This window comes from Ciona robusta, chromosome 1 (genome assembly GCF_009617815.1).
Source record: "Ciona robusta chromosome 1, ASM961781v2".
Lineage (NCBI taxonomy): Eukaryota > Metazoa > Chordata > Ascidiacea > Phlebobranchia > Cionidae > Ciona > Ciona robusta.
Genome location: NC_143235.1, coordinates 5910900 through 5935047, shown reverse-complemented (window position 1 = coordinate 5935047; position 24148 = coordinate 5910900). Strand labels below are relative to the sequence as shown.

Sequence of the window (24148 nt, the reverse complement as noted above, 5' to 3'; positions counted from 1 at the left end):
ACAAACAAACTCACGATAGCCTTCCTTCGTACTTAAGTGTTGTGTCTAATTTTAGACCTTTGTCGCTGTTTAAATTTGACTAGTCTTCCTTCCTGAAGATCTTCTTGCCACTTCTTCATGATCATAACATGCAAAGATGGTACTGTTACGTGTTTGAGGTATTTGGTCCGGGACGTTGCCCTAACGGCCAATCGCGGGGCCTGCCTGTCGTAGTCTGCTCTAAACTGAAACAACTGTATAAAATCGTATATCGTTTTAATAAAAGCAAATATAAAAACAGACGTTCTAAAATATAAAAGTGGCAATGACCGATAAACAAGTTAGCATACACAGGTACAATGAAACTACTGAGAACAACCGTATTTTGTAAAACGACTCAAATGACACTTCGCACAATCTCTAATACAATTACACAACCTTTCAACAGCACGATACAACGAAAACTACTCCAACAAGCGAATCGAAACGAGAAATAGAAAACGCGCAAATCACTTCAATCAGCCCAACGGCACAGAAACGCCGAGACTTAAAACGTGGGAAAAATCAAAGAAAACAAGCGTGACAACAGTGAACAAAAGTGAAACAGTGATAAGGAAAACCAATAAAACTAGACAATGAAATCGACAAATTAAACATCGCACACAACAAAGACTGAAATAATGCAAACCTAAAAGCACACACAACATAAAAGTAAATAAGCGTATGTGGGCTCAAAGCCCTCATACCCACAACGTAACACCCCCCTTACTACATTCGTCCTTCTCCTGGAGGACACAAATTTCAACATAATACTAAGGCCTTCGTCGATTGCGTTTTGGCCTTTCTTGCTGTAACTCGTGCAGTGTCAAATCATTCTGTGAAACATCATTTCGTGTGTGTGTCGTTTCTTCTGGTTCTTTTCTCGCCGACTCCCCGCTCGCCTCGTCCTCGGTGTTCGTACTTTCATCCGCTTCTTTGCTCGCAGGGGAGCATTCTGCGTTCTCGTTATTGGTTGTATTATCGTTGTCGCGTCGTGGTGTTGCTGTTAAGTCGGGAGTATAAACAAACCCGCATACGGGTTGTTGCGACACCTGTTGTTCGTTGGGGTTATTCAGCGCTTCGATTGTATCTTCTGGCCACGTTGACCCCTCTGCGGCCGGCTTCAAGCGGTTGTAGTGGACCGTTTGTTTATTGCCGGCTTTGTCCTGAATAATATAATTAACCGGGCCTTTCTTTTCTAATACGCGATACGGTCCTTTGTAAGGAAATTGGAGTTTTTTTTACATTTACCTGTCGGTATTGCTGGGTTGGTCAGCAATACGATATCTCCGTTCTCAATGCATTTACCATGTGTCTTTTTATTGTACTGCTGTTCCATCCGGGTTCTTTGAACCTTCAATCTGTCTTTCCTGTGCAAGTAGGAGTTGGTCTTGTAACCCACCAAGATGATTCAGTTGATTTGGTACATTTGACTTGATCAGTTCGGGACATATCAAATCAGTTGGTAATCGCAACGTTCTGCCTGTAAGAAGAAAATGTGGGGTAAAGCCTGTACTTTCGTGCTTACTACTATTGTATGATGCAACGACGGCAGATAGTGCTTCATCCCAATGCCTCTCAACTTTTTGGATATAATTTCTTAGCATCTTAATGATCGTTTGATTGTTGCGTTCCACTCCGCCGTTAGTTGCTGGGTGATATGCTGTACTTCTGGTTTTCTTGCTTCCCATCAGTTCTATCAGTTCATGAAAGAGCTTACTTTCAAAGTTAGTACCTCTATCTGAATGGACGATTTCAGGCACACCATGCACCGTGAACCAACGGTGATACAACAAACTCGCGGTCTCTTTAGCAGTTTGTTGCCGCATGGGCCATGCTCGAACGTACTTTGTGAAAACATCGCAAGCAACCAATATGAACTGATAGCCTGCTCTTGTGACCGGCAAAGGACCAAGTACATCAATTTCAATCCTTTGCATCGCTTTTAGTTCAGTGGATGGGACAAGCGGTGCTTGTATCGTTTTGTTAGGCTTTTTGTTCAATACGCACAATTGACATTGTCTACAATACTTTTCAACATCTTCCTTCTGTCGTGGCCAATAAAACCCTTCCACAACTTTTCCAAGGGTTTTAGTGACGCCTAGATGACCACCCCCGTGAGCTGGGTCGTGAAGAGATTCAATGATCTCGTGCCTCAAGTTTTGAGGAACCGCTAATTTATATGTTAACGCACCTGGTATGCTATTGTTGTCAGCCTTGACGTACAGCAGTCCATTTTCGCTTGTGAGTCTCGAGAATATCGCCCAGTAGTGTAGCGCCTCTTTTCCCAGTTTCTTCACTTTTCTATAGGTAGGTCGTACACCACGGTCCAACCAGGGGAGAACGTGAGTGAGCTGATCGTCCAAACGTTGTGCGTTTTCTATCTCTGTAGTGGTTTTACCTAATGCAGAGGTTAAATGCAACTGACACACCTGTTCCATCTGTACGCTATCGTTGTCATTATTGCCACTGTCATCTTTTAACGGGTAAGGGAAGTCCTCGCCAACCTCCAGCCGACTTAAAGCATCCGCGTTGTTGTGCTTGCTTCCTGGTCTGTGTATTAGATCGAAATTAAACTGGGCGAGGTGTTCAACCCAGCGAGCACATTGTCCGTATAGATCACGCGATTGCCACAGCCAACGTAATGAAGCATGGTCTGTTCTCAGGGTAAAATGAGCGCCTGCAAGGTAACATTTAAACAGTTTGGTTGAAAATATAACTGCCAATAGTTCTTTGCGTGTTGTAGAATAATGTTTTTCGGCCTTCGTCAGGGTGCGGCTCCCATAGGCGACGACATGTTCTTTCCCGTCTACAACTTGACCCAGAACGCAACCGATCGCAGTGTCCGAGGCGTCTGTATCTAAAAAAAAATGTTTGGTAAAGTCGGGGTACTGCAGTACCGGTGCACAAGTCAACGCGTCTTTCAAGGAGGCGAATGCTTTTTGACAATCATCGGACCATTGGAATCTGCAACCTTTTTCGGTTAGTTTGTGCAGGGGTGATGCTTTTGCTGCGTAATCTTTAACGAATTTACGGTAATATGACGTAAGCCCCACGAATTGTCGTACTTGTTTGGTGTTCCTCGGTACAGGCCACGCTTTGACCGCCGCAACCTTTGCAGGATCACAACAAATCCCATCTTTTGAAACGATATGACCTAAGAACCCAACGCTTTTTAACAGGTCACACTTCGTTGGTTTCAATGTAAGACCGGCCTTTTCGATCCGGCCAAGCACCTCATCTAAACGCTGAATATGTTCGTCAAATGTTCGTCCGTACACGATTATGTCGTCCAAGTAGGCCAAGGCACCATTCCATTCTATACCGTTCAAAACGATTCTCATCAAGTTTTGGAACGTTGCAGCTGAGTTGGACAGGCCCATCGGCATGACATTAAATTCGTATAATCCAACGTGACTTGAAAATGCCGTCTTCTCTCGTGATTCGTGGTCCATTGGGATTTGCCAGTATCCTGATTTCAGATCTAGGGTTGAAAAATACATGGAACCAGACATTTCATCGAGACTGTCATCTACTCGTGGTATTGGATAGCTATTCTTTTTGGATACATCGTTTAATCGTCTGTAATCAACACAAAATCGCATCTCACCAGATTTCTTTTTCACCAGCACAATTGGACTGGACCATGGTGACGTAGAATGGCGAATCAAGTTCTGTTCTTTCATTTCGGTGATTATGTTTTCGATTTGTTGCCTTGCATGGTAGGAGGTACGCCGAGGAGGGAGACGTATCGGGTTGGCATCACCTGTGTCGATGTCGTGTTTCATTAGACTTGTCTGACCCAAATCGTTTGATGATGTAGAAAAGGCTCGTTCGTGACTTCGCAATAGGTTCCACACCTGATCTTTCTGATGTTGCTTCAGTTTATCACCTAGTTTTACACCATCTCTTATAGCCTCAAATTTGGCATTACCGCCGGATGATTTGCTAAGGGTGCATATACTGTGCTTTAACTTGCGGGTTGAATTAGATGCGGGGCCTGGAACGTTTAAGGCAACGCATGTTTCAGGCAGGTAACAATCACTTTTACCAAAGGCCGATAATGGTAAAGCAGCGGCAATTCGAACACCACTGGGTATGTTAATGTGGTCATCGGTAAAGCTATCCGTACGGGAACAATTCCGGATTTGGCAGTGACTATACAATTAGCAGTGAGCAAACTATACCTTGTACCAAAGTCTTCGTTACGTTCAACCAAAACAGGAAAATCTGGCCAACCGTCATTGTTGTGATGATGTTCCAGTGTACCATTAATGATGATTTCAGTCATGGATGGGAGATCTATTGATTCGGTAACGTAAACTTCTTGTCGTTCAGGGATAAAAGGTTTGCTCAAAAGAGGCACGGTGGATTCACCAACTGACATCAAGTTCGAGCTGTAACACAATTTACAGTGATTATTTTCTAAAAAATCAAGGCCCAGTATCATCTTATGAGCAATTTCTGGCGACACAAAAACTTCGATATTCGTTTTGAGTCCGCCCACTGAAAGTGGGATTCTGGTAACACCCAACATTGTCACTGATTCGTCGCTTGGACCTACAAAGCGCATATGACGCGGAACTGCGTCTAACTTTTTGTTTACAAATAAAGTATGCGCAGCACATCTGCTCGTAAAAGAGTAATTGTGGACCCAGAATCCACGAGAGCAGAAACTACAGTCCCGTTAACAACGACGTTAGCAAAGCGGTGAAGTTTTGCAGCTTTTAGGCAGCCTACTTTTTCTATGCGTTCATTAGATACAGTTTCAGTGTTGCTCCGCGGGATATACGGAGGTCGCGAATGGATTTCCTTCCTAAAAAAGGCATTTTTACTTTGTACATTTGTATTTTTTATGTATGCATCGTTAATCTTAATATCAGGTCTGCTTACTTGCCGAACATTATTGCAGAATCGACGTATATGTCCTAACTTTCCACATCTGTAACACTCACGGTTCCGATGTACCAAGTTCGCAGCATTAGGAGTTCGGTATGGCTCGCGGGTTTGTGAATCCGGCCATTGTCGCTGTTGAATCTCAGGTTTATGTGACATCATACGTTGTAGACCTTCGATGCTTTGTTGTACTGCTTTTAAGCTTTCGGCGATTTGATTGGTGCTACCGACGTTCACCACGTCTGAGCCTCGAGCACGTAACGAGTCAACCGGCGCTATCTCTAGACTGCCTGTAGTATTCGTGTTAATTGCCAATTGAACAGCGGCCCAAAAATCTCGCGAGTAATCCAATTTACTTGGAATGGTTTTTGCAAAGTCACGATCCACCAAGCCACAAGTGAATACCAAGTATGTGACTTCGTTGCGTATTGCTGCTTCGTTATCAACGTCTGGATAAGCACGATCACCAAGACTTTTAACAGCAAAAGCAAACTCACGGGTGGTTTCTCTTGGTAGTTGTCGGCGTTTCAACAGTTCTCCTCTTAGCTGTTCCCGATGAACTTTGTTGTTGTTCAAACCAAGTGCACGTTCTGTCAAAGTCTTATACGATAGATTGAATATGCAAGGATCTTTTCCTTGAAGTTGCCATCGTAAGTCTTGACTGATAGCGGTGATAAACATGTGCCGTTTTACATCATCTGAAGCTTTGACACTTTCGCAATAGGAATCGAACAGTTTTATAAAATTTCCCAAATCACAATCAGGGGAAAACGTAGGTGGTGAAATAAAAACATTAAAAGCCATACTAGTTTAACAATAGACGGTTACAAACTGATCGAGTTCTCGTTGTAAGCAGACTACAGACGGCGGATCTAACGATTGCAACGTCCTGGCAGGATCGCCAAGTTTTTGTTACGTGTTTGAGGTATTTGGTCCGGGACGTTGCCCTAACGGCCAATCGCGGGGCCTGCCTGTCGTAGTCTGCTCTAAACTGAAACAACTGTATAAAATCATATATCGTTTTAATAAAAGCAAATATAAAAACAGACGTTCTAAAATATAAAAGTGGCAATGACCGATAAACAAGTTAGCATACACAGGTACAATGATACTACTGAGAACAACTGTATTTTGTAAAACGACTCAAATGACACTTCGCACAATCTCTAATACAATTACACAACCTTTCAACAGCACGATACAACGAAAACTACTCCAACAAGCGAATCGAAACGAGAAATAGAAAACGCGCAAATCACTTCAATCAGCCCAACGGCACAGAAACGCCGAGACTTAAAACGTGGGAAAAATCAAAGAAAACAAGCGTGACAACAGTGAACAAAAGTGAAACAGTGATAAGGAAAACCAATAAAAATAGACAATGAAATCGACAAATTAAACATCGCACACAACAAAGACTGAAATAATGCAAACCTAAAAGCACACACAACATAAAAGTAAATAAGCGTATGTGGGCTCAAAGCCCTCATACCCACAACGTAACAGTACCCTTATCCAAATATTTTTATCCAACTACGGAACACCTATTGACCACGCTTAAATAGCTTGCTTAATAATTCTGGTGGCTTAGAATTTAATCTAAATAAAATTATAAAGGTGTGCTGCATTATAAAACTTGCCAAATGCCTGTCTACTAAATTAAATATAATCAAAACGTAGGTTTTCTGTGTTGGTAAACTGAATCTGATTGCTCGTCTCTCTTTATGCTTAATAAACTGATATTTATATACTAATAAACCTTTTGCCCTGCTTTATATGTCTGGTATAATTTTAACTAAACAAGAAAATATCCCTGCGACACGTTCTGTGATAAACTGTAAGTTAAAACAACCTAGAACTGGTATTGAACCTACCAACAACTGCAAACTGCATTCAAAATGAAGGAAATCCATTCATAAAACCGTGACGTAACAATGTATTATAATGGGCATTATTCGCGTAAATAGGCCTCTTTTTTTCTGAGCAGTTTCGGTGTATTCCTAGGCCGTGTATTGAGTAGGCCATGGTACCACCTCGTGCACTAGGATCATTCTGTCTTGTAATTCGGACATTAGTGTGGTCGTTGGCATAAATGATGGACTCCCTTTCATCAGGTCGACTGGTAGCCGTAGATCTCTACCTGTTAAAAGGAAGTGCGGTAAAACGCCGGTTTCTTCGTGACGACTCGTATTGTAAGTTGCGCATATCGACGATAGTGCTTCATCCCACAGGTGCGGGTCGTTCTGAACATAGTTTTGTAGCATAGAAATAATCGTTCGATTATTTCTTTCTACTCCGCCATTCCCAGAAGGATGATAGCTGGAAGTGCGGCTTTTCTTGCATCCAAGTAACTGGGTCATGCCTGCATAAACTTTGTATATATGTCACATGCTACAAGTATATAGCGATTAGCAGATTGCGCCATCGGAAGTCCTCCAAGGATATCGATCTCAATTCGTTGCATGGGTTACGAGTTCTGTGGATGGTTCAAGTGGAGCCCTAGGAGTCTTGGGAGGCAGTTTACGTCTTTCGCACGTTGCGCATTTATCACAATAGATTAAGACATCACGTCTCCACTTCAGCCAAAAGAATCGTTCAGCGACTCGGCAGGTTGTCCTTTCTTTTGTCAGGTGACCTCCCCCATGGGCGTTGTCGTGCATGAATTGCATTATTGCTGGTCGCATTGGCTCGGGTACCAGAACCTGCAGTCTCGTCGTGTCAATTGTGTCTTCACATCTGCGATATAAACATTTATCATAAATTAAAAGTTCCCCAAAGATTGCCCAATAATATTTTGTTTCACTAGATAAGTTTTTAACTTTTTTAAATTCAGGTCTGCAACCATTGTTAACCCAGGACATTATGATTGACAGATTTTGGTCAGCCATTTGTGCTTTGTAAATGTCTTTGTTGGACCAACCAAGACATTCACGCAAATCAATGGCGCAAACAGTTCGTTGCTGTTTTGTTGTTGGTAGATACTTTTCGTCAATTTTAAATGGAAATCCGAAATTTTCAACCACCTCTGAATCAATAGTGGTTGCTGGTCGGCGACTGAGCGCATCTGCATTTAAGTGTTTGGCACCAGCTCTGTGTATACGTTTAAAGTCAAAATGCGCTAGGATTTCAAACCATCTTGCGCACTGTCCGTAAGTGTCTTTAGCAGTCCACCGTAGCGATGCGCGTGGTCGGTTCGAAGCAAAAATGGCTTGTCAAGGTAACATCTAATTTTTTTGACCGCATATACTACAGCCAGCAGTTCTTTTCTTGTTGTTGAGTAATTACGCTCTAGTTTAGTTAGAGAACGGCTTGTGTATGCTACTGGGTGTTCATCACCATCTACAAGTTGTGACAGCACAGCACCGATTGCCAGGTTTGAGGCATCGGTATCAATTAAAAATTGTTTACTGGGATTTGGATACGCGATGACAGGGGCAGATGTAAGGGCATTCTTTAGATTGAAAAAGGAAGCCATTTTTAATTCATCCCAATTGAACTTTTTGTTCTGAATCTTTGTCATGTCGTACAATGGGCCCGCCATTTGTGCAAAGTTACGAACAAATTTTCGATAATAGGAAGCTAAACCAAGAAATTGTCTTACTTCCTTCACCGATGTTGGTACGGGCCAGGTTGACACGCAGCTGATTTTCTCGGGATCGCACGCTACTCCCTCACTTGACACAATATGTCCAAGGAACTTCACCTTCTTCTTAAAAAGTTCGCATTTCGACGGTTTTAACTTCAGACCACTTGCAACGAGACAAGCCAGTACTAGATCTATAATATAATAATAATAACTTTTATTTGTCTCTTCGATTACAGTAGCGAAGATTTAGAAATGTTTCAAACGAAAAGACAGGATATAGCGACAAAACAACAGTTGTTAAAACTCGCTTACAGTTAAAAACATATTTACATTTAGTTGGAAGAAAATAAGCGTGGACGCTACACCTAACGGACAAACGAGCCATTTATTTTAATTAAGTTAAACTTCTAATAGAAACAAAAGTGTGCGTAAAGAGACGACCCGTACAATGGGGGGAGTCGGCTTTAAAGAGAATTGACCCAAAGATTGGGCCCTGATGGAAAAACAAAACCCCCAAAAAGAAATTCCACCAATAGTTCACAGTGAACAGTTTCAGGGGCACACTTGTAAATTGCAGAAGGAGTGCATTACTGTAATACACAAGAAATTCATTATAAGAATGAATACGAGAAAAAATAAACGTAGAAAGAAAGATATGTACAAAAGATGCAGCAATGTTAATCAATGAGTTGTGGATGAGGTGCTTGGTTGATAAAATGTTATTTGCCTATTTGGTGGTGAATCTAAACTTCGAAGGTGGTCCTGAAACGATCGAGCATATATAATGACATCATCGAGATACGCCAAGGCACCGTTCCATTCAATGCCGTTTAAAACGATACGCATGAGGTGTTGAAAGGTTGTCGGGGCATTGGCTAATCCAAAAGGCATAACGTTAAAATGGTATAAACCTTTATGACACGCGAATGCGGTTTTCTCTTCGTCAGATTCACTCATTGGTACCTGCCAATATCCCGCTCTTAGGTCTAACGTTGAGAAGTACTTGTATCCTGAATTCTGGTCAAGGCTGTCGTCCACTCTAGGTAGAGGATAGCTGTGTTTTTTTGTTGTGTCATTCAATGCCCTGTAGTCGACACAAAATCGGGTGCTCCCGTCTTTCTTTCGCACCAGTACTACAGCTACAGGGCTGGACCATGGTGAGTTAGATTCGTTAATTATACCATTTTCATGCATTTCATCATCCAAATTACTCACTTCCTTCTTTTGGTGTTCCGACATGCGACGCTAATCTTACTCCCACCACATTGGCAATAGCCCTGGATACGCATACCGCGGTTAGTACTTCGTATTTTTGGAAAAAGGAAGGGCATCTTTCAATAAATACATCGTTTTGTTCAAAGTTAGATATTGAGTTAATTTTGCATGGAAGCGAGACTTGAGTGTTGGCGTGTATTTTAAGTGTTTCCAGCAAACAAACGTTACAGTCGTAAACCGTACCTTGGTTATGTTCCAGGGAAACCACACCACCTCCTGCTGACAACGTCATAGCTTCGTAATCAACGATGCATTGATTATCCTCCAAAAAGTCCATAAAAAGAATGACGTCTTCTGTCAAGTCATTGGCAACGTAGACCTTTGTCATTTTTTCTATCTTGGCAACACGAACGTTTATGACGGCAATTCCTGCCATCGTGATTGGCCATCAGCCAGCTCCAATGAACCTTTCTCCGACGCATACATCCAATGTGGGCTGATTAGTGCGATGCATAAAAAAGTCTTATGATGTAACTTTATGGATGCACCGGTATCAACTAGTGCGTAGACTGGGCTTCCATCAATGCAAATACATGCGTAACGGTGACGATCTTTTGCCATAGTACAAAGGCGATGCGCAGGAGGGCAATCGTCTCTTCTATACGTCGGTTATTGTACGATGTCTGTTGAAATGACTCTACACGGCCTTGTCTTGAAGGGCAATTGCGACTAAAACGCCCCACCTCACCACAGCGATAAAACGCCCGTTCCACGTGTTCTAACGGCCTGCGTTCGCCGAAACCAACAAGCTTGCCGACCAATGAACGGATTGCGCAAACCTTCGATTTCTCGCTTGAGGTCTCTCTTTGAGATTTTCGAGGTCGCCACTGCTTACGCGTCTATCTGATGAAGGTTGGCAGTCTGTCTCGGTGGTGGGTGAAAGAAATTCATCATAATCCGTCACTAAAATTGTAAAATCGTTCTAAAACTGTTAATTCACGGGTCCTGGCCGGATCGCCAATTTTTTACACTTCTGTCTAGTCTTCAGGTTCGTAAAACACCCGTGGTCAGATAAAATCGTAATGTAATATAAATCTGCATATAAAAACAAGGAACGTCCGACTCTTAACATGACACAGTACGTATACTGGCGTTTCACTTAGACCACGCCCGTCTCTAGGTCACTGCGTTAGAGACTAAGAAAGTAATTAGCGTGGGAGGGAATTTGAGGGGGCAGGAGCAGGAGGAGCGCATACGGCTCAAGGCACATAGGGCGAGTTTTTAAAAGAGTACGAGCGAAGACATTGTAACAAGAGCACGATACAGTCTCTCTTTTTCACGACTCGTTCCCATTTACGATTGTAGTCGAGGGCGTTTTATGTAGTTTCTCTTCGTTTTTTGACTTAATCTAAAGTTATAGGGCAAAACAACTATTTCTAATATGTATAAATTTCTAACAAACCGTTTGTTTGAAGGTTTTGAATTAAAATTATTAAATAATTAAATTTCCTGAAAAGTGGTAAACTGTAAGCGTTAACCTACCAAATAACTAACCTGGCCTAATAAACTTAAATAGTTGGTGTAGTTTCTTAAATAAACAGCTAAAACCTCCTAAAAATACCATGCGCCTATCTTTTACAATAGAGACCAAGCGAAATAGGGACGGAGTTGGCGGTCACGTGAATAGAAAAAGGAATATATCACGGTTTTGGGCAGTTGCGCGTTCTGTTCTTTTTTATTTCTGTGATATGAACTTGTAATAAAAGGTTATAGATTATAACTGTTGATAAAGCTTTTATTTTTGCTACAAATTGGGCATTACTACTCTGTTTTTGGCACAAGCCACTTCTCATAAATTGTCACCATGTGCAAATGACCAAATTTCGAATATATTTTTAAAATATTACATTTTTATTATGTCAGAATCTTATAGTTGAATAACCCCTGAGGTATATAAATTATTAAATTAAAAGCAACTCTAAATTAAAAACTTTTTTATTATTAATTATTAAATTAAAAGCAACTCTAAATTAAACTATATTTACATTAGCAGTATTCTGCAACTTGTAGTTAACCTACCGAGTTTAACAGGCTGTGCTAGTTTATTTGCCATGTAAACTTCATATATATAACGTTAAACCGATATTTTTTTGTTGTTTTTAACTCAAATTAAAGTCATATTGACCCCTGCCTATTTTCTTCATGCTTATATCTCAGTGTTTTTTTACAAAACTAAAACTATTTTTATGAGATAAAATCAAACTGTACAAAATATACAAGGTTGTTTTATCAAGCTATGAAACTAGTTTAACCGTTCGCTCACGCAAAATAAAGAAATTCATCGGCTTCACTATAATTAAGCGAGCAAGAAAAAATAGCACCTTACTGTTTCGCATTTTTTTACCTGTTCAAAGTATACTGTTTCTATTTTACATATTTTTTTAATATTTAAAAACAGTAATCAGCTTTGACGGTCGTTTTATAAAGTCGTGCTTATACTGTCGAATAATTCTGTAACCTTATTTTCCTAATTGTCATTAAATAGGGGTCCATAAAAAGAAAATTAGAAAAAAAGTCTCGTCTGACAAAGTGTCCCATCTTCCCCACCCTACTATACATGGTAACTCGTAAGCTGGCGCGAGTGTCAAACCCGAATGATTGTCGTTTTTCAGCCACACGAGGATAAAATAGGTTACATTCATTCATACCCTATAACTTTTTTTGTTTATTATTAAATAGGGAACCGTAAAAAGGAATTTAAAAATATCTGGCTTAACCCCAATACGTCTCTTTTCCCCCACCCTGAATGAATGCAACTAGAAACGCTTTTAGTTGAACAAATTGTCGAAGCGGAACTATACTCTTTATACAACTAATAATAAACGTTGCAAACCAACAAGATTAAAATGAGTCGGAAATATAATACTAGAAAACACAATAATGTTAAAGGGGCTACCAACGAAAAATGAAAATTCGTGTATATGGATAGATATGCTCAAATGTAACCAAAAGGTACGATCAAAGTTTGCCAAATCGATACGGCTTCTAAAACATTTGCATGAAAAAACCCGTTCGGGTAAAAAAATTGAACCTATGTACGTCTTAGACTAATCTGACTCAGTATATTTTTTAACCTAATGTTAAACACAAAAAATGGCGTAATTATAGAAAAATAAAAAAACTCAGGTTTAACATAAAAACGTGCTAAAAATTGACTAATAAATGCTGAGTCAGCGTATTATGTAACTATGTTCAATTGAAAATAAAAACAAAGTCTATGTTTTACAATCTTTTTTGTATAGGAGAAGCATTTATTATACCAAATCAGAATTAAAATTTGAATTTTCTTTAGCATCTGGGAAACTAGAAACGATCAAATTTAAGTGAAATTATTTATTATTGTAAATCCCATCCATTGCGCCCCGGCCCAATTTTTTAATCCAGCGGTCGAGTTTGCTGTTTTAAAACTCATTTTTTTAAAAGCTGTTTTGTGCTTTAAAACTTTGATGGTAGCTTTAAATCACATTTGAGCATGTCTATCAATACACAAATTTTGATTTTGCGTTGGTATTCCCCTTTAATGACGCGCGTTTAAACCTACGCATAATAATGGGAAGCCACAAATTTTAGGTAAACGCAAAGTGGGAAGATAATACTGTAACAAGAAAACACTATGTCACGTTAAAATTAGAAACATTTATAAAACCACTTAAAAACTCAATGCTAGTGCAAACTACAAATAATAATAAAAATGTAGGTGTTTAATCATTAAATCAAGTAATAAATAATAATCATGATAATATTCACCCAAGCACATATACATATTTTCTTCAGTAGAATTATTAAGGTCACTTAGATGTACAGAAAATAGGCATTTTACCATTTAAAAAAGTAAATATTTCAATATTATCATCTAGGGTTGCATCGCCCTCATCTTTCTTGATCTTCTTCGCCTTACTTTCTCCATAAGATCTGCTTCCTGTCGAGCTTTTTCTGTTTTGTTATGCTGTTGAATCTCTTGCTGTTGGCGTTCGTACTCTACCATAATTGAATCAAGATCACCTGATAACAGAACTGAGTATTATAATCAGTAAATTCAGATTATTATTTAAATAGCTGATAAACTTATTCTCATATATATAAGTGTCTCAGACAAGGCACTTAAATGGCCTAATCACACTCAAATGTACATTGCTTAAATAGATAGAATGTGTTTTTCTAATTCAAACAACACCTTACTTGTTTTAATCGGTTCTGTATAACCAAAGATATTCCAGCTCAAACACCGTGAAGTTCATAAAATTGATTTGAAAGTTGCGTGGTGAAAAAATTGAGAAATGTACTACCCACGTGACAAAACACGTCACAAATATGTTGAAGCGTGGCCGCTCTCATTCAGAAAGGCGAGAGGCAGTGTTTTCAGCGAAAAACGAGTGAACAAAAAAATGCAAGTTTCCCTATTACGAATGAATCAGTCACGTGACTAGTACGTTCCTACATCACAATCACGGAGCTCATAGTAAAAAAAGGATAGCGCTAGAGATCACTGTTTGAGGACGAATATCTACGCTTATACTGGACCAATTTTAATGAGAAAAGTATGTTTGGAATCAATAAAACGGTCGTTTTTTGAATTTACCACAAAAAATAAAAGTAAGGTGGGGAGTGTTTACGCACTTTAACAGTTATACACTCCATAGGGATGCTCAAATTAATAGTGGTATGAATCACAAAATTTTACATTTTAAAAACTTCTAAATAGACATGAGGTAAATAGGACATTCGAGAAATACCTCGAGATATCAAACTTTACAGGGACAAATAATGGATCAAGAATATTTACAAACCAAATATTTGATTGCTGGTTGGTGCTGGAGCAAGCTCTTCTAGTGTCAGTTGTGTTGCTTGTGAAAGTTCAGTATTAGTTTCACCCACCTATGTAACATTGTTCGGATCATATGTAATTTAACATTTCAAGGTTTAAGCTATTTGGGCAAGCCACTTAATTGGCCTGGTCTCCAGGGGTTATAAATACACTTTTTAACTGATCATTATGAATTAAATCAATCCTGAAAAATTGCCCAAACACTAACTAAGCAAACTGTTAATTAATCATAGAAGCAAAATGTGAAAATAGCTTATCTCAACAGTTTTTTATGCAACTCAAATAGACTAATATGATATGAATGAAGTCGAAGGCCTGTACATATCATACCACTTCTGTCTTAGCTTGTTGAAGCTGCTTTTCCAATTGCTCTGATCTCTCTACTTTTTGTACTTCAGCAGTGTCAGATAGTTTCACAATTGCAGTTTCCTCAAACTTAGCTTGTTTTTCTATATTTAATGTTTTAATATTGGGTAAATTAGCATAAATAAATACAGTGTGATGATGTAAACCTACCTGTACTATCAGAACAGGGTGTTAACAAACAGACTTAAAAAAAATGTTACAGAAAGATGTTACGGGAATCTTTGCATGCCATGGCACAGATGTTAGGTTTGATGTTGCAGCTATTGTTGGCATATGTGTTCTTGGACTACGCTTAAAGGGGCATGCCAACGAAAAATCAAAATTTTTGTAGGGATAGATATGCTCAAATGTAACCTAAAGGTACCATCAAAGTTTGTCAATACAATACGGCTTCTAAAAAAATCGTGTGAAAAAAACCCGCTGGAGTAAAAAAATCGCTTTTTTTGACAATGCATGGGATTTTCCATAAGAAAAAATTTCACTCAACTTTTCTAGTTTCTAAAATACCCAAAAAAAATTTTATTTATGATTTGGTATAATGAATGCTTCTTCTTGAAGAACATATAAAAACATTGTAAAACATACACCTTTTTGCATGGTCACTTTTATGAGAGTAAGTACTCGCATATTTACTCGCAAAAACAAATGTGACACGCATAACGTCATAAGCTTGTCATCTGTTGTAGAAGGTTGGTTGTTACTCGCATTATGCAAGTAAAGAAAAGTATAGTGAAAGTACAGTTTCACTTTTAAGAACCTAATCTTTTTCGGGTATTATTTTTACAGTTTTTAGTTGGTAATAGCACCATAAAGTATCAAAACTTATTTTATAAACTAGATTTAACAATATTACGCTAAAATAAGCTAACTTAATGTTGATACGCGCATAAACCAATAACCATGCAAAATAACGCGGTTAGCGAGTTATCATATGACCAGTTAATGTGGATCGTTATTCGCATTAACTTTTTACCATGCAAAAAGTGTATTACTATGCTTTAATTTTTCGATTGAACCTAGGTACATACCGGATCATGCTGACTCAGCATATTTTCAAACAGAATGTTAAACACGAAAAACTGACATTTATATAAAAAATGTGACAGTAGGAACTAGTAAGCCATAATGAAAATTTTAATATAAAAAAGTGCTAAAAATTAAGTAACAAGAAAAAAGTGCCGAGTCAGCATATTATGTAGCTGTGTTCAATGAAAAATTAAAACATAATAAAGTCTATGTTTTACAATTTTTTTATATAATTTTGAAGAAGAAGCATTCATTATAGAAGCAAATCCGAAATAAAATTTGAATTTTCTATAATATTTTAGAAAGTAGAAACGATCAGTTTGAGTGATTTTTTTTCTTATGGGAAATCCCATGCATTGCGCCATGGCCAAAGAGTGTAAATAAGTTATATTCAGACATTCAACCTGGATGTTCTGTCAGGGTTAACACTTTTCCAGTCAGTTCTTTTACTTGGTTTGACATTAATCTTATTCTTTCTTTCCTCAGTGCTTTGCGACATGTGTTAGTTTCCAAATTTGAAGCCTCCAAATCGGTCTTGATTTTACCAGTGATAACCTGTAACAACACAGTAGAATTTTATTTTCGACTATTAAATATTTTACACATCAGTAGAATATTGACTAACCGAATTCGCCCATTTAGCAAGTAATCGAGACCGTGCTGCTGTGGTTCTGTAGACATTATAAGCATGAGCATGTCGCTCACGCGAAAAACCATCAATAAATATGTATGTGATAGCTTTATTTAGTATTCCAACCTGAAAAGCATAAAATATTTCCAAGAACACAGTTACTGCAATAAATAATGATGTCAACAAAAATGTATATAAGTTTTGATTACAAAATGACAAATGTTTGAAAGATCTCTGTGACTGCGGTACAGTCTGTTTTGAGGTTATCCCCGTGACGTAATACTTCATTTTTATTGTTTCTGTGTTTTGACCTTTTTTCGTTGGCTTCGCGTTAGTTCTTTCTTTTATTACAACCATTGGTGGATGTAGGTTACGGTGCTGCTGTGTGCGGCCGGATTGCATTTAATAGGTATGTGTTACTTTGTTCGTCTTTTGTTAGTAGGGTGTTTTATGTTGGCATTAGCAATATTGTGTAATTTGTAGAGACGTCGTTGGGCGACTTATCGCTCTCCTACGTAAATCTATTTCAGGTATATGTCCGCATTTATGTTTGTCTTTGTGCTTCGTTCGTATATGTATTTACCCGTATTTCTTTCAATTTAGTTACCGCGAGCCTTCCAATAAACTCGTTTAAACAAGAGGGTTAGGGTGTGAACTGACTACGTACAACGCAGAGCGTTGAGTGGCCCGGGAGCACCCACTGCAACAATATCCTATACACAAAGAATGTACACATCCTATACCATGGCCTACTAAAGATACGGCCCTGTAAGTCGGCTTTAACTGGTCCGAGCTAAAAGGCCTATTGTTTAATTCCATTATTAACACATAGTCTCGCATTGTTTTGCGATTGTTACGTAATTCAAAAGTTGAACTTTTAAAAAGTTTATTAATGTATTACAATAATAAAAGCAATCAGCTCATAATATGCAAACATTGGAATATATAAAAAAAGAAAATGATAAGACAAACGCAGATTTGTCAAAATCAAAAATGGTAAAAACGCAGAAAATATACTTAGTTCTTTGGCGCTTTTAAATTCCATTATAACATTTTTACGAACAGAGTTGTTGTCAAGAATTTTTTTGAATTCAGCAGGATCCTTCACAGTAAAATTGGCGGTAACAAATTCTCGTTCCCCGTTAAACGATGCTACGTTACACGGCCGCGAACTCGTCCCTCGTTAAACGATGCTACGTTACACGTCTGCGAAGTCGTTCCCCGTTAAACGACGCTACGTTACACGTCCGCAAACTCTCCTCCTTTAAACCATGCTACGTTACACATCCGTGAACTCGTTCCCCGTTAAACGACGCTACATTACACGTCCGCAAACTCTCCTCCTTTAAACCATGCTACGTTACACGGCCGCGAACTCGTCCCTTGTTAAACGTCCGCGAACTCGTCCCTCGTTAAACGATGCTACGTTACACGTCCGCGAAGTCGTCCCCCGTTAAACGACGCTACGTTACACGGCCGCGAACTCGTCCCTTGTTAAACGTCCGCGAACTCGTCCCTCGTTAAACCATGCTACGTTACACGTCCGTGAACTCGTTCCCCGTTAAACGACGCTATGTTACACGGCCGCGAACTCGTCCCTCGTTAAACCATGCTACGTTACACGTCCGTGAACTCGTTCCCCGTTAAACGATGCTACGCTACACGGCAGCGAACTCGTCCCTTGTTAAACGTCCGCGAACTCGTCCCTCGTTAAACCATGCTACGTTACACGTCCGTGAACTCGTTCCCCGTTAAACGACGCTACGCTACACGGCAGCGAACTTGTCCTTCGTTAAACGATGCTAGGTTACATGTCCACGAACTCGTCCCTCGTTAAATGACGCTACATAACGCATCCGCGAACTCGTCCCTCATTGAACGACGCTACGTTACACGTCCGCGAACTCTTCCTTCGTAAAACGACGCTACGTTACACGGCCGGGAACTCGTCTCTTGTTAACGATGCTATGTTACACATCCGCGAACTCGTCCCTCATTGAACGACGCTACGTTACACGTCCGCGAACTCTTCCTTCGTAAAACGACGCTACGTTACACGGCCGGGAACTCGTCTCTTGTTAACGATGCTAAGTTACAGGTCCGCAAACTCTTCCCCCGTTAAACAACTCTACGTTACACGTCTGAGAACTATCCCCCCCCCCTTTTATTTCTGTTTGGGTGCGCCACTGAAGCTGTGTCATAATTTCTTGCACTTATCTTCTTAATCTTCGTATAATTATCTTCATGTATAATATCATACTGCAGTACAGACAAAGAAAGCAAAAATGCAATTCTGAATTGTGTAACAATCGCAAAACAATGCGAGACTATGTAATAATGGGCATTATTTTAAACAATAGGGCTGTTAGCTTGGACAAGTCAAAACCGACTTATAGGGCCGTATCTTTAGTAGACCATAGCTATACATAAAGAATATAAATTAAGCTAATAAAACGTTTTTAACCCAGATTACTCACTAAATAGCTTAGTTACCTCATTAGAATCGCAGTAAGGGGGTACCACAGGATGAAAGTAGCGATGGGAAGAACTCAAATTACGCGATGCAGTTATAAGATAATTACGGGCTTCTGATATTGTCTGTACTTTTAGCAGTTGGTATCTGTGGATTGGGTAAATACTGCTTGAACCGAAGCGTTAAATAAAACTTTATAAAAAGAACAGAGGTTTATACCTGCCCGTGCTTTGTGCTTGAAATAATTTATCCTTTTGTTAAATTGATAGCCTATTGCTTGACTACCTTGAAAGAGCATTCTAACAAAAATTAAAATATGACTGTCAAAATGGTCTAAAGGTATCAACAAAGTTTTAAAACAACAAAAAAAATACAAGTAAAAAACGCAAATTAAACCGCTGGAATAAAAAAAACGTTCCATAAAATTGCACGGGATTCTCCTTAAGAAAAAGTGTTACTTAACTTCGACTGTTTCTGGTTATAAAAATAATTTAGAAAAAATAATAAAAAAGTAGAAAATAAATTAATTTTTGGGGGGATTTGTTACAGTAAATGCTTCTTCCTTGTGAATAATGAGAAAGTGTAAAATATCATAATGTTTTAATTTTTTGATTGTGTATGGCTAGATTTTATCGTTGCGAGTGAGCACTTTTTTCACTGTAGTTTATTTCCAACTATTTTTATTAACAAAATGTTTATTATTGCCTCATTGGTACCTGCTGTCCTGCTGTATCATTTTCTTTAGGAAAAGAACGGTAAAAATAAAGGTTTGCTTGGTCAGCATAATCTGGTAGATTGTACTATATTTTTAAAGAAGAAGTATTAAAGTGTTCTTTTAAAACCGTCAAAGTCGAGTGACACTTTTTTCTTACGACGTTTGTTTTCCTCTTTTTCGCACGGCATACCAACGAAAAATCAAAATTTGTGTATTGATAGATATGTTCAATGTGGTTTAAAGGTAGTAATAAAGTTTCAAAATAGGAAACAGCTCTTAAAAAAAATGAGTTTTAAAACTGCAAATTCATCCGCTGGGTAAAAAAAAATTGGCCGTAGCGCAATACTTATAAAGTTTACTGCAAAACATAGACTTTATTATGTTTTAATTTTTGATTAAACATGGCTACATAATATGCTGACTTAGCACTTTTTTCATATTATTGAATTTAACGCTTTTAGGGTTCAATATGTCTTACTGGTACCTGCTGTAACATTTCGTTTATAAAAAGTCAGTTGTTCGTGTTGAATATTAGATTTGAAAAATTGTTGAGTCAGCTTAATCTGGTATGTAGTTAGGTTTAATCGAAAAATTAAAACATTATAAAGTTTACATTTTTCTATTTTTTTTTTATATATTCACAAAGAAGAAGCATTTATTATACCAAATCCAAAATAAAATTTGAATTTTCTTTAGTATTTTAGAAAATAGAAACGATCAAAGTTAAGTGGTTTTTTTTCTTAGGGAAAATCCCATGCATTGTCGAAACATGCGAACTTTTTTACTCCAGCGGGATTTTTTCACGCTTTTTTTAAAAGATATATTATTTTAAGAAACTTTGATGGTACCTTTAGGTCACATTTAGGCATCTCTATTCTTATACAATTTTTTATTTTTCATTCCTATGTCCCTTAAACTTTGGTGGTGACTTCAGATCACACTTGAGTATCTCTTTTCATATACAAAATTGGAAATGTCACCAATGCTAATTGCAACAACATTATAAAAATTAAAAACCTTGTATAAACAAACACATGGTAATTGAAATACATACGATGCTTTTGCAGGTATGAAAGCAATGTCCATCCACCTTTTGCACGCAAATTCAATCTGCTGTTGTGCAGTTTCTGTTAAGTTCTGTAACAAGCATAATGACCATAGAACATATTATAACACTAGACATAATGTCATAATACTTCTGTATAGGAAGCAAAATTATAATGTCATTTCAAATATAAAAACGTACTATACAACAAAGAGAAGACATGTTTTAATATAATACAAAAAAATTTCCATTTGTTTGTGTAATGGTGTAGGTTTAAAACCACCCCAGGCTGTTAGTAGTTTGTGTTTAGTAAGAAACTTTGGGTCAGGCAGTAAAATTTAATGTCTGAATGATGCATTTAAATTTATCTGACAGTGTAATACTAAATAGAATCTGTATATATATTATTATTATTAGATTTAGGAGTTGTGGTCAAGGAGCTTCCAAAACAATTTAAACATGTAGTCCTTTTTATGTTGTTTTTTAAAAAGATTAAATTAAAAAATTTAACAGTCGGACAATAAGAGATAAGAATATGCTTTTATCATTTTTTAAAGAAAAACTAAAAAGTTGTTATTATTTTTACGATTATTTAACATTTGTAAACTAGAAACAGAATACATTGGTAACAAATATATTGCTTTTTTGTTTACCTTTGCTATAGACCAAAGTTGCATGGTGAGTCTTATTCTTTGATTTTTTCTTACCAGTTTGTCAAGTGTATCTTCTAATCGATCCTCTTCATTACTGCCATAAACACCACCAAATGCTAACTCTGTGCAAACAATTAACCACCTATTAATAAATGAGGGAGCATGGATTTTTTAAGTTCTAGTGACAAAAAAAACTAAAAAATATTAATGTATTTTTATAGAAAAAAAAATTCAACATATTTTTAAATATTTGTAAAAAAAGAAAGAAGCTTTTTATAAAACAATCAGTCTGTTTGTAGCTTGCAGTATTACTCGATGACAGTACTTGATATTAAATATATATAGATATACATATATTTATTTTTATTAAGAAATCATTAACACAGGTTTTTAACTTGTTTTGCTCTGCCACCTTTTTAACCAAAAGACAACACTAAAAGGAGGGTTGGAGGGTAATTACCATTACTAAAAGAAGGGAAGGTAGCAAAATGGAGGGACGGAGGGAAACTATTTTTCACCCAAAATAAATCGAGGGACGGTAGGAAAACTGGTGAAGGGACAGGGAGAAACTATTTTTTACCTCAAAAAAGTGGAGGGACAGAGGAAAACTGGTGAACAGGTGGAGGGAAACTGGTGAAGGGACAGAGGAAAACTATTTTTTACCACAAAAAAGTTGAGGGACAGAGGAAAACTGGTGTAGGAATGAAGGGAAACTGGTGAAGGGACAGGGATAAACTATTTTTTACCTCAAAAAAGTGGAGAGACAGAGGAAAACTGGTGTAGAGACGAAGGGAAACTGGTGAAGGGACAGGGATAAACTATTTTTTACCTCAAAAAAGTGGAGGGATAGAGGAAAACTGGTGTAGGGACGAAGGGAAACTGGTGAAGGGACAGGGATAAACTATTTTTTACCTCAAAAAAGTGGAGGGACAGAGGAAAACTGGTAAACAAACGGACGGAAACTGGTGAAAGGACAGAGGGACTATTTTTTACCTCAAATAAGTGGAGGGACAGAGGGAAACTGGTGGAGGAAGGGAAACTATTTTTACCTCAAATAATTGGAGGGACAGTAGGGAAATGGTGAAGGGACGCAAAAAAATCTGGCCGATACTGGTTTGCAATTATTTTACCGCCACTATTTCCCAGTCTAACACATACGTAACAGAGCTAAGCATTTGGCGGTAAAAATAAAGTTCAGTTACTGAATTTTTATAATAAATACGGCATAGTGTCATTTATACAACGCACGACAAACTTTGTCCGGTCAACATTGAAATTATTACTCTACTAGAATTGCTTTCTTTGTTTTAATAAAACCAATCAGTGATTACCAACTACATTTAAAAAAAACACACACGTTTGTACCTGCACTGAGGTTTCTTTGCAAGAATTACCAGAAATTGAATAGTGCTTTAAGATTGTCAGTATTTTATATTCCGTCATACACTGATCTACACTCTCCGAACATACGCGAGTTGAAATATTGGTTTGTATTGTTATGTGTTGCATTAGTGTATTACGACATAGCTAGTAATGTTATGTCACAATTGCCACTGTCTCCGCATAAATGCCATTTTTTGCTTTATTTGATGGTGTAACATAGACTCCTTAAGATAAGGACTGGAACCTGCCATGCTCGGGGTTTGTAACTTAAGTCCTGGACTAAAAATACTTCTAGAGAAGCTAGAGACACAATCTTGGTATCCATGTTAGGGTATTTAAGGATGGCGAGTTCGATAGTGTTACTTTCAACACCATCGAAGTTCATTTTTAAAGGCAAAAATTATATTTTAAGATCAAAATACTGAATTTTTGTCATTTTCGCCATTTTCTGCGTCTAACTGGTAAAGCAAAACATTTTTATGGAAGTCTGGACCAAACATGATATTACATAAACATCATGTACCTCTCAACGAAGTCTTTGATAACAATTTAACACACACAAGTGACAATACAAAACAACATGACACCATATTATACATAATAGACATGTCTATCCCTAGTTGGAAAGCTTTTCTTTCCTCCTGAGGCATCCCAAAGACTTTTGTTTGTCACTTACATTAAAGACTAGGATTGTGGTAAAGTTAAAGGTTAACCGGTGCTAACGAAAAATTTAAGTCGTTAACCGAACTGTGACGTCATAGGGCATAAACGTATGCCCTTCTGTCTTATTTACACAAATCAATATCTGTCTTATTTACACGAAAAGCTTGTGTTCTGGCGTAAGACACAACTTAAATGTTTCCCTCAGCCAAGCAGCATGTTTATTACGAAATAGCAGGCATTCACACGTGGATACATTGCATTATAATAGCGATTGTTTGACCTGGCAATTGATTAAGACATAATAGCAATTCACACGTGGATTATTTGTGTCATAATTGGAATTCACATGTTGATTATTTAGCCGGCAGGTGCTTTAAAATAGGTTTGAATATGAATAGGAAAACATTACTTTGACCTTAAGGACGTTTGCGTGTGTATTACAAGCATAGTCGATACGTACGTCATAAAGTTGCCTTTAAATTCGCGAAAGAAAAGCAATAAACAAGACGCTTTTATTACGATTACAGCCGTATCGGTTAACCGGTTGAAACTGAACGGTTAACGGTCAAACAAAAAATAGGAAAATTCACAGC

The 24148-nt window shown here is 37.9% G+C and overlaps 1 protein-coding gene across 6 annotated transcripts in view; it reads right to left on the bottom strand.

The window, feature by feature from the left end:
• Positions 1-5645: 5645 nt before the first annotated feature.
• The window catches only part of LOC149741809 (uncharacterized), a 37584-nt gene continuing 19081 nt past the window's right edge, over positions 5646-24148 (bottom strand). For 3 of the 6 annotated variants that reach the window (XM_089876874.1, XM_089876900.1, XM_089876907.1), the window contains 9 exons: positions 21510-21631; positions 20866-20948; positions 19117-19243; positions 16618-16749; positions 16397-16547; positions 14931-15049; positions 14563-14650; positions 8516-13777; positions 5646-7650 (listed from right to left, as the gene is read on the bottom strand). In XM_089876874.1, coding sequence (XP_089733000.1) covers positions 13629-13777; positions 14563-14650; positions 14931-15049; positions 16397-16547; positions 16618-16749; positions 19117-19243; positions 20866-20948; positions 21510-21631 — 971 coding nt within the window. In that variant the 3' untranslated portion in view covers positions 5646-7650; positions 8516-13628. The remainder of the gene's footprint in view (positions 7651-8515; positions 13778-14562; positions 14651-14930; positions 15050-16396; positions 16548-16617; positions 16750-19116; positions 19244-20865; positions 20949-21509; positions 21632-24148) is intronic. The other 3 variants (XM_089876892.1, XM_089876885.1, XM_089876881.1) reach the window with 3 other exon arrangements.